Source organism: Penaeus vannamei, chromosome 1 (assembly GCF_042767895.1).
Source record: "Penaeus vannamei isolate JL-2024 chromosome 1, ASM4276789v1, whole genome shotgun sequence".
NCBI lineage: Eukaryota > Metazoa > Arthropoda > Malacostraca > Decapoda > Penaeidae > Penaeus > Penaeus vannamei.
The window spans coordinates 47,978,126-47,990,625 of record NC_091549.1 but is presented as its reverse complement, the minus strand read 5'-3'; the positions used below and the strand labels follow the sequence as shown (position 1 = coordinate 47,990,625).

The window sequence follows — 12,500 nt, the reverse complement described above, 5'->3', positions numbered from 1 at the left end:
TACCTTCTGGACAATTGACACTTTTCGACAATTAGTAGCATTCTTCTTTACCCCTCAGCTTTTGAATGGGCATGTACTGAACATTCTTCCTTTACACTTCATTTTCCCTGAACTCATTTTATTTTTTGCCATTTGCGGAGGCTTACTGTCCATTTATATCCTAGATGCAGCCCCCTGAGTTTAAATTCTTTACAGCCTACTTAGCTACGCGATTCCTTAGATCTACATTAATTTACATATACTTTTTCAAGATTTGTAATAACGATAATCTAGTTCATCTGGGAAATCTATTACATATCACTTATATGTGCATTACCTGCATTATTTTTTTTTTTTTATGCAAGCACTTTAAATATTTTGCAATCTCTCTAGTTATTGGAAATATGCATATAAAATAGGATAGGTCTACTAAACACTTCTTTACACGTCTTCAATTTTATTCTTTCAGATTCTGAAACGATCTTAAACACAAACTACATATACTACAGTATAGTAAAATACCAGAAACAAATTAGTAAAGAATGTATTTGATTTTTTTGGCTTCAGAGTAAATGTGTAAAGTTCCATCATTTACATGCACAGTTAATTCTAACGTACAGCTATAATAGTAAAATGCCCTCCTTAATTCAGATGGTAGAATATTAACAAATTTATTTTTATGTAGTGGTAAAGTCATAAGAACTAAACCAGATACTGCTGTACCTAACTAAATTGACAACTGTGAAATAGATAGCATTATCTATTGGTAAAATTTGGAGGAACAAAATGAGACCCTGTAGTTATTAGACCACATTCAATAACAAAAAGTTACAGAGATCACTGCAAGCAGAAGCTAGTGAACCACACGCAATGACTTACAAAGTGTTCCAACTTTAATCAATGGTAATTAGTTAAAAAAAAAATATATATTCCTTAAGACAAAAGATGTATTCATGTTAAGCCGGAGCCTCAAAGGTTGAATCAATGCCATACAATTCCTGAATGGCTTCTTTGGCTAGAATAAACTTCGCTTTCTTCACGTTATGACCTGCAAATGGAAAAAAAGATAATTAAGCAGCTGCAGTTGAGAATATTAACTATAATAAACTATATAAAACATATGCTAATAGACATTTCCTTTTACATATTTGTAAACAGCATCAAAAAGCAGTAAATACTGCTTCATTCACTTTATAGTCAACTTACCTACTCCTGTAAATGGTTTCCCATCAATATCAGCAGAAACCGTGAAATATGGTTTGTTCTCCTTTGTAGCCTGCGTTACAGCATACTGCAGGCCTGGCTTCATCTGATGCAGAACCATGACGGGATGCATAGCTGCTGCATTCTCAGGCATCTGTTTTGCAGGTTTTGGCACTTTCGTAGCCTCTGTTGACTGTAAAGCCAAATTTGCTTCCTGATGAAAAGAAAAATTTCTATCAAGGATCGAATACATCAACTAGCTGTTACACTTCCTCCAGGGACTGCTTCACCCATGAGGAGGGTTATGTCTCTACGACACCTAAACATTTCTGTTCAATTAAACAAAACAGGAAAAAAATTAAATCATGAGTATTTCTGATTCTCACCTTGGCATCAGCAGGTGTAAGAAGAGCCCTTGTGCCAAGATGGGCACAAATGGCTTCAGTAAATGCAGTTGTGGTTCCTTGACCTGACTCATCTTTAATACCTCCTGTTCCTCCAAGTGACTGGCCCAAGAAAGCTTGGAAACCTGTGGCGTCAGAGGCAGTTAGTTCTAAAATAAACAAAAACATTTCAGTAGGTGATCTCACGAAATAAAACATGGTTACTATTAATTGTAAACTAAAACTTCACTAAAGTTCATGCAAATGCTTGCATTTTCTAAAAACATCTTAATAGCAATGCCATGCTTCAGATTTTTATATAATACATTCATTACTAGACAGCTGCAAAAACAAAGCTTAAAAAATTTAATATTTCAAATAAAAACACTGACAACTATACAAAAATATTTAAATGGAAAAATGCATGACCAAAATAAGAAATCAAAATTTGTATAAAAAGACTACAAAATATATTTCCAGTTCCATTTACATAAATATTGAGACAAAAATGGAGTAAAAATATGTCCACGTGTGCAAGTAGGTGTATATGCGTGTGTGTGTATGTATGTATATACATATATATACATAAAAGATCCTTCCTTGAAACATTGCTTTACTGCTTATCCTAAGTCCAACATTAAAAAGTTCATGTGAATATTTTTCTTGTTTTCAGAAAATTTTAAGTGTTGTGCAATAAAATGCTTCTCATTTACTTTACCTTAACTAATCCACTAATTTACCTACTAAGTCCTGATAAATTATAACTTATTTCCAAGACCTCTGGGTCATTGATCAATAAATGTACATTTCTAATAGGTAAATCTATTCATATTAAGTATTTAGCATTAAGATAAGTAACAAAGTAAAGTTTTACTGCCAAATCAATAAATATATTGTTAACATTTAATAAAGGGGGGGTTCTCCCATTATGACGCAATGCAAACAGTGCATGGATTTCAAGGTTTTATTAAAGGCAGCTCAATATAGCTCTTCTAAGCACCTTGTGCCATGCAAAAAAAAAATAGCAATCAAGACTTTTAGGCCTAAATTTCTAAATGGTTCCTTGCACATTCTGCTGTTACTAACTGATTTAAAGTCTGCTTTACCAAGATTTTGAAGTACTTAGTTTATTTGGTTGTCTTTTCATTAACTACTGTCATTACAAAAAAAAGTTAATTTGCTTTTTGCAAAAATGTTGCATTTTCACATCTAAGCACTATCCAGATCACCTATAAATACACAAAGTATCAAAATCTACTGAGATTTTGCAAGTGGACATTTAGATGCTATTCTATCAGTAGTTCACAATTTGTTAGCAGATGGGATTTTTAAAGTACAATTAAGCTAAAAAAACAGATTTTTCCTTAACAGCAATATATAAACTACTTTGCAAACCAGAATAAACTACTATCTTTCAGGGTATCCACATGAAAATCCTCTATGAACTTGTCTGAATACAAAAAACTAAGTGCATGAGGGAGGGAAAGGTATATGCATGTGTCAATAAATCCATACAAATACACACGAATGCATGTGTTAATATATGCCTGTATAAATACACATACATGTGCATGCATATGTATGTGCATGATTGTGTATGGACAAACATGTCTGTATATAAATATGTATCTGTACATGTATATGTATGTCTGCATTTATATATACATGTATATATAGATATGAAATATAACCATTCAAGATTATATATTTGTATTTGTATACATCCAAGGTGTACATAGCATACACATGTATACAAAATCATAAAATTAAATACAAATACACATCTATATTAATATATACACCTGTGTTGATACAAATACTAAGATATATAATCCAATGTATATTTTTTCTATATTCATCCATACATATATATATATACATGCATGTATGAATAATCAGGTTTACACATACATAAAATATGTATGTATAAACCCTAAACTACAACCATTACAATACGCTTACCAGGTGGCAGGGCAGCGCCATATGGCTGGGCTGGAGGGGGACACATGCCCACTCGACCTTCACGCCAATCATTGAAAAGCTTGTAGATGGCAAAAGATGCAAGTGTTGCCCATGGAGTCTTGTCCTCCTCTGGGCCTTCTGAAGGGTTGGAATTTACTGGTGGTTTTACAAAACTTATGAGCGCTGCTTCTGCTGCAGCCTGCTTAGCTAGTTGCTTGGATGAACCAAATCCACGATACTTCTGCGTCTCATTCTGTCATAATGCAAAATACCGTTAGTCAAAAGTATTTTAGGATTTATATTCAAGTTCTGATAATGCTTTAAAATAAATATATACATTTACATAGTTCTTTGCTATTAATAACCTTACAAATAAAAAAGCACGAATACAAATCGCATATAAATAAATATTCATTTAATATGCGCTTTAAAATTTCACATACTATAAGGCATAAGTAAAAACAAATGTTAAAATTAACTAAAATTTTCACCGAACCAATTGTTTTTAGAATAGCATTCAAATCGTCAAATTCCGCATTTATCATACATAGTCTATTGTACGTTTCCTTAGTGTACATTATTATACAAAGTATGACTGACCCCCACAATTAACCCCACTCAGCCAAAGCAAGTTGAAAACTTTAGTACTAGTTAGAAAAAATGTATTCCTTTTCAATCCACGTGCATTGTTTGGTTGCATATACATAAATTTTGCAGCTTAATTGAGAAAAAGAAAAGGACTTAAAAACTTAATTGCTTTTTCACACGTTCGTATAAAGAACCTCAGGATAATATACAGAAGCAAGGAAATTTGCTGTTTTTCTAATCAATTTTTACATGCAGCATGATTCAAGATAACTTCAACCTACCCCATTTGTGATTTCCACAGAGATACAGAATGGCTGGCCAACTCCTCCTTCCTGTTCAGTTGTATAAGCCACACCTGGTCGTAACTCATTGAGGCACATGACAGCGTTTTTGGGCTGCACATATCGTCGAATCTTGAGATTTTTAGCTCCAGGTACCTTCTTTTTCTTCATCTTCGTCTTGCCGCCTGCCACCACATATTAATTGAAAGGTCGCAACACACTTGCCATTGACATAGAAAATGGCTTGCCTTAGCTGGCAAGAAAATACAACTAGGATACCAGGTTGATAACTTACAGCACAATTAAGGCCCTCTGGGAAACCTAAATCCCCATTGTATACAGTCAGTTAGCATGCCAGATTTTCATGAATTTAGTTGGAATGACTTGGTAGGATTCAGTACTCTATGTACTTCCCACCTCAGTCAGACATCCATGACAAGTGTGGGCAACTCGCTTCAATTAAAATTCTCTGAAAATGTCTCTACGACTGTTAAGTAAACACCCAGCCTCATGCATGGCAGCCAGAGGAGGACTCCTGTATAAGTCAGGATTATATTCAAAAGCCATCAACTTACTGATGACATAAAGCTACAATTACTAATCACTGCTTATACATGACTCCCCCCCACTGGCTTTCTGGCGTGCTACAATTAACAAATGTCGTGACGAGACATAACAGGTCATGGGACTAAAGATAACCTTGTGCGGCCGTCAAACTACCCCGCTGTCAAAACAAAGAAGAGAGCCTGTGAGAAATTTGCGGCCATATATTTAGACCTATTCCCTCTAACATTATCTCAAACTGAGTGTGTAGCAACATTATCAATCCATCAGATAAAAGTCATAGCATTAGGAAAAAGCTTGATAACTCAAAAATTATGATATTCTGGATAAAGTCAAATTTCTAAGAAGTGAGACATCTACAAACTAAGAAATCGTTCAAAGCCAGGCATCAATTTTCACACGCACTCCTCCCCTAAGTGGCTGGAGCCTCATTCAAGATCCTCGAACTTGAATCACACATTTTTCATTCAACACATTTCCAATTTTAATTTCAAAATTTTAGAATTGCAACCAGGTGTTATTACCAACTCAACTTCTAACATGAAAAACTTAAAAGCTTGTGTTTGTGTATTTTATATTTTATATTTTATATTTGTGTGTGTGTGTGTGTGTGTGTGTGTGTGTGTGTGTGTGTGTGTGTGTGTGTGTGTGTGTGTGTGTGTGTGTGTGTGTGTGTGTGTGTGTATATATGCCTGTAATATCAATATTAACATTAATACAATTGTTAATCTATGCACCAAAAAGTACTAAACTGAAAAATGCTAGGAAAACCCCTCCAACATTACCATAGGCACTTCTAGCAGTACCGTTTCCAAAAAATATTACAAAATCATTAGTACTACAAAGACTAACAGGATGTGCTTTCTGGCATACTTTTTAAGCAGCATTTCTTGAAAAAAGTACTGCAAGAGGCAATGAAGGCTGGTTGGAGCGGTTTACTTAGCAGCATCAAGTAATAAAGTGCTTTTTGATGTAAGGAGGTGTAGGCAAAGGCTAATCAAAGTTTGAAAGTACCATTGTTATTTTGTGTTGTGTTTTTCTTGCATAGTTTGTAAAATAATGCAATCCTGTATTGATACAAATGTACAACTTTCCTCCGTGGTAAGTGGGTATGCTGAACAAGTTCCACTTATACTAGATGTAACCTAGAATGAGTGGGTTTAAATCCTTGTCTAGGTGGAAAATTGTATTTGCAGTATATACAAATATACAATAAACAATATTTACTTAATGTGAATATACATGTTATCTATATCCCTTTGGCTGAATCCTAAATGCTCTTTTTGCAAAAGAGCATCAAAATGAAAAAGGACTTCACTTTAATCTGGAAGTAGTATTGCCACTCCCCATCCCTGTTTTTGAGGGATATACATATATGCATATATCAAAGTGTTAAATGTATATGTATATATACATATATATTTTACTATTCTATAACTATGTATATTATGCACATTTATCTACATTACATATATATATTATATATATAACATAGAATGTAGAATATAGAATATAGAATATATATATATAATATAAGCCACATACCTGCACTTAAATTTACACATGTAACATTAAAAGCAAAAGGAAATGTGCAGACATGCATTAGCATGAATGCAAAAAAATGATATATTAACATCAATATACATTCATTATTCATGTAATTTGTCCTTTATATATATATATATAAATAGGAAATATATTACACCCTCACAAAGCATCAACTTTCAATAGATACTCCTATATACTAGCCTTTACATGCTTGCATCCCCATGTCACCTTCCTTGTGAAATATTAAGTAGCAAATATCCCTATGTCTTTCCTACAGCTATGCAAATGACATAGGCAATACAAATGCATAAATGCATAGAACAGAGCAAGAGGCTGGGAGACAGTACAAGACGAAAGAATTGAAAAGAGAATGCATTAATAAGGGAAAAAGAGAAAAGCAAAGAAGCATGAGAAGAAAGGGAATGCTGTAATGTACAAGGGCTTCCCCATCGAGAAAATCAAATAAAATTTATTAACAATGACCATCATGGATCTGACTTCCATTTTCCATGCAAGCTGACAAAAAAACTTTATTAAACAAATTAACCCTTTAACCTACATCATGTTTTTGGCCTTACTTCATTATGGTTTAACAAAGTCGTATAACCCCCAAACCACCCTCAAATATCGGTACTTGTGTAGTACAGAGTGTACAAAATTACTAGTCCCTAAAAATAAGAACACATTAAGATAATTACTAATCACAACAGCTTCATAAGAAGTTTTGATTAACAGAGCATGTTACATGATTTTAACCAAGTGGTCCATATTTGAGAATAAAACCTATCGTAAATGAACTTGGATGTTGTAGTAAACACCATTGAGAAAATATAATAGCATTTTCCACTAACTAATCAACTGAGAAAATCCACTACCAATAGCACTGAAATTAAAAGTTAAAAACCTAAATTACTGTAATCTATTGGCTCAGAGTACAAGCACACTCCTCCATAATTCATTTTTGACAGCTTCACAAGCATTTAGTCACCATGTATTACAAGGCCAAACTAAATCTTTAGAAAAAGGTTTCATTTCCAAAACTTGCATTGTAATATCACACAAGCTTTCAAAATAACTTTCATTTCCAAAATCAAGGAACCAAGCAAATTGGTTTGGTCTGAGAGACCTATTTGAATTAGATAAATATGCACTTTTGGAGCTATTTGCAAACAGCTAATTTAACATCCTACATCCTCCCATATATTAGATACAATCATAATAGAACAGCCAATGTAGATTTGTCCAACCTTTTATGTAAGAAAATCTCCTCTGCATAAACTCACTCTGCAGCACTTGCCAGCTTTGTCAAAACTATCTTTACATACCTTCAAATCCCCATGCCTCACTTACCACAACACTCATTTCCTTCTCATTCTTGCACCCATCATCTAATAACATTATTCCTCACTTTGCACCATTTTCTTGAAAATGGCTTTAGGGTCTACATCTTTAGGACTGCTAATTATAAATTTCACCTCTAAACAGTGATCAATGTTTCTTTCAAACTTCCAAGTGGAATGTGAGTATGAACCTAAAAAGAGGAAATGGTACTGTAAAACCAAAAACTGACTTTTTAAAAGCTGCCTACTTAATGAATAGGTGATTTGTTCTGCATTTTTTTTTGGGGGGGATACATCAAGAGGTAATGATGGTCCATTCAATGAAAATATGAATGTTATTCACAACTAAAGCCAATATAACGTATGTAATCTTACATATGTGAAAGTCTAAAAATGTCAACTGGTATGTTTACTGCATTCACGGAAATTATCAAATGGATATCAATAATTTGCTTGCAATGATTCTATATCCCTTTTGATTACAGGATTTTAACTAATGTTCAATACAGAAGCTAAATAAGTTACATGTAATGTATCTGACATGTCAAAAAACTCAGATTTAGAGCAACTGACTTCAAAAAGTTTTTCATAAGATTTGTTCCTATTCACACCCATTCACTCCATTCTTCCTGAAGAAATTATCTAATCAGCAATTTTATATACCTAGTATCCATAGTGTAATCACATAATATAAATAACACCTATAGGACAAATGTAATTTAAAACAATTCAATTACTTAAAAAATCCCATCACTGGTTTGAGTTTTCCTACTAAAAAAAATAAACTTAAATCTAACCAACCCAATTATAACAATTGACCCAATTTTATTGAGACAATATGTAAGACAATTATCCCTACCTGCCCTCTCCCAAGGTCGCTTCCTGGAGGGGGTTTCCTGAACATCACCTTCCTGCATTGATGCATCACTATCTGACCCTGGTACCTGGAAAATTTCAAAAGTACTTGTTTAATTGTGCAAACCTTACATCCAAGGAAACAAAAGTCTTACACTTTTAGATCCATCTTCGGAATGTTGAACTATATACTAATTAAGTCTATAATTTGATATGGAAACTAACACTTAAGCAAATACATCCAAGACAGATCAGTTGCATACTGCACTCCTAATGTTGCAGAGAGTTTGAGTAAAAAATATTAGATGAAAAATATAACAAAACTGGCACATGGGTTCCTTATTCATGCACTTGCTCTTGAAGTGGTTACCTTGAATTTCCAATTTACTTATGAATATACTAAAAAAAAAAAATCTAAATACTAATAAAAATTTAATTTCTTTAATGACCTATAACTACTGCATTCACCTTCTTAAACAAAACAATCATAATTAAATAAATATAATTAAATCAATACAAGTAAATAATAAACAAATGTATAATAAATATAAATAATTATTATTATAAAAAAAAAATTACATTTACATCCATAGAAGGTTCTGGAAGTCCTTGGGAGTAGAAATCCATGGCTGAAGTATCCGAATTCTCTGTTGAAAAAGTTTCTGGTGGAGGAACTTCGTTTTGGGGTGTGTTTGCTGCCCCTGAACGCCAATTGCTACGACCACGGCCTGCAAAAAGAGGAATGTCATTGTTAAGGTGTCCTTGAGAAATATAGATAAGATATTTTAATAATCAAACACTAATCAAACCTGAAAATGTCAAAAGCCAATAATCATTTACAAATGAGAGTTGTAAACAAATCCTTCCTGTTGCATTTAAAAGATGTTGGAAGAATTAATCTACAAATTAACAGCATACATTTTGATAGAACAATAAAATATATATCAAGACATAATGGCAATTCCAAAGTCCTAATTTACAGTATTCAAGAACTTCAGGAGCAGCAAATGAAGTAGTCTTGACCACATTTGACATTAGCAAAGGCCATCTAATCTACATTTGTATTTAGGAAGACAAAACCTGGAAACGTGAAAAGATATATTAAGTCATTTATTCCATTACATTGAGCCTTCACCACTCAAGTGTTCACACTTGCCGGGCCAACCAGCCACTTACGTAACCCAATGCCTGTATTTTCAAGCAACCTGATCCAACAAGTTAAGTCGAGTTATGGTGGTTTGTATTTCAGTACTTTAGCAAAATCTAGTCTCCTAAAACTGATGACATGTTCATTTAATGATTATTAGGTTACAAGGTATTTTCCGAGGTTTACTTTTTTTTTTTTTTTACATATTTGTTTGGCTTGTTTCACCTGCAATTTCCAATGAATTTAATGTCTTCCCATGCTAATAGTGCTATCAAATCAAGAATGCTAAACATCTGCCATAAACAATGGATTTAAAAACAATTATCAAATCTTATTTACTTAATAGGCACTGACACTCCTACAGGGATGGTTGATAGAGGAGGGGGAGGGGGGGTCAGCACCCAATATCCCTACCAGCAAATGTTGCCTAAACCTTGTTAGAGGCAGTAGGATACATCTAAAACTCGTGAGTATCAAGAGGAACATCACTTCCCGTAATCCTCTCTGTAGTTATGGCATTACTCTTTGTACAGAGAACAGCATTTCTCTTCTACAGAAATGTCACCTTTAATTTATCTTAGTTTAGTGCACCCAGACCATAAAGATTAACCATTCATGGATTTATTGCTAAATTTTCAGTATGATAACCAGGATTTTATTATTTTCTTTCCCAAAGCCATATAGTACAAGATAGTTTGCCTGTAATGAGAAATGACAATAAATTTTTCATTGATGGTATATCCTTTGCAAGTTGCTGAAGTTGTACAACATGTAATACATTGGTGTACATCTATATATCAAATTTAACCCATTCACGACGGTGTCCCACATGAGACACCCGAAAAAACAAACATTGCCAGGCGTCCCGCCAGTGTGATGCTGTATTGGGGCTTGCGCTCCAACGCAGCAGCGGGACAGACTCCCGGAAAGCTCTGCCCGCAGACTTTGTAGCCACCCAACCTTTTGTTTTTGGTTTCAAAACATACCAGCATTAATGGGTTAACTATCACTTTGACCCTGGGTAATGCTTCAGATGTTAACAATTCTTACACAACTGAAATCCTACACTGTACAGCTGCTGCAGCCTCATATTTACCATGAAATAAACATCAGCTTCATATTGCTCAGTGATTTTTTTTGCATTACCCACACATAGCTGAAGTTGTTAATTCTATGTAAGTTAGCCTGAAATACTAATAAAAATGGGCGTACAGTAGCCACCCACCCTTCTAGGAAATAAAATGTAGGAAGGCTAAGGTTTCATTTTTAGGTTTGCATTTTACCAATTATTTAAGTGCGAATAAACCATTCTGTAGATGAAATATAAAAAAAAAAAAAAAACTGGAGTGCATTAATCTCATCAAATACCAATATTTTCCCCATTACCAATCATTAACCCATTGGCGCCAGGTGTCACGTACGTACATGCCATGGCTGTTGTGGACCAAACGCCAGGGGCATCATATGCCTATTCCCGCGCTACAGGCTCGTCGGACGGAGGCTGTTTTTCTCCAGTAATAGCGGCTTCATTTATATAGTAAAGATTTTAGGCAATGGCAACTAAAGTGAAGGTAAACCTTCAAAATTAATATTTTTATAAATTTTAGCAAAATAAAAGCTTTTAGGTGCTATACGTCGCTCGCAAACTACCAATCGAGCCGGGCGCAAACAGGGGAAATTGCCGGTGCACGCCAACAAACCCGTGCATACGTAAACTTGCCAAAATTTTAACCGTCGCTGATGGGTTAAGAAAATGGTATTAATGGCTGGTAATTTTCTGGAATAGTTATGCCAAACAGATCACAACAATTTTGGTATCAAAGGATTCCTCTTACCGTTATCCAAATATATTAGAATTCATTGTTCAGAAAGCCCCAAACCCTACAATTTTGGCTCCAATAGCAGGAGAGTATGAATGGTACGTGGGAAATTGCAGGGCAAAATATTTGTACACAATCATTTACCTTGTTGTACAAGAGAAAAGAGCACACATACTAGCCATCCAGCGTAACCGCATGCTAGTCTTATTCTCTCCTATCGTGAATACACAAAGGATTCTTTATGATCCACTGGTGGGTTGCAAGAGGCAGCATCCTCCGCAAGGGGGTTGCTAGGTGCACAGCCCCTGCATTAGACAAAGGTGAATTCTGTATACATTCCTATCTTATTGCACAATTTCCCTGGTACCTTCCATGCCCTCCCCAAGTTGGGGTCAAGTTGTGTGCAGGAGGGTGGAGCACCATGACAAAATTTCTGAATTTGGGTAGCAGAGTGAAGGGCATCCATCAATACCACTAAGATTAGTCACGGATGGCAGTCAAAGTTTATGGGTTCTCTGTTGGAAGTAACGAATGCAGGCCAGTTCTTCCCAATCGACTAAGGCCAATATTATATCTTTGCTTCATCAACCACAGGAAGATTCTAGACTTGCCTGAAACTCTCCCTAGTAACGGTTCCCCCCTAGGACGGTTAGCCGCCATTTACAGGTTATCCTTGCGACGAAAAATGGCGGCCGGCGACCATTATCCCTTGTCTAAAACACTACGATTCGTAAAATAAGCCATCTATTTTTTTCTTATTGATTTACCTTTAAGTGAAGACCAAGTTTGACTTATAAAGTTAATATGATCTACTTCAAACCAGCAATTTC

At 34.6% G+C, this 12,500-nt stretch overlaps 1 protein-coding gene across 6 annotated transcripts; it reads right to left on the bottom strand.

Moving 5' to 3' along the window:
- Window positions 1-419: 419 nt before the first annotated feature.
- Window positions 420-9,431, bottom strand: LOC113818471 (double-stranded RNA-specific editase 1; the record flags this gene model as incomplete). Of its 6 annotated transcripts, none has more annotated exon segments than XM_070123895.1 (7): window positions 420-1,027; window positions 1,186-1,396; window positions 1,569-1,735; window positions 3,528-3,780; window positions 4,397-4,581; window positions 8,708-8,792; window positions 9,283-9,431. In XM_070123895.1, coding segments are annotated over 7 exon segments (1,142 nt in total), but the record flags the coding sequence as incomplete, so codon positions are not given.
- Window positions 9,432-12,500: the final 3,069 nt, after the last annotated feature.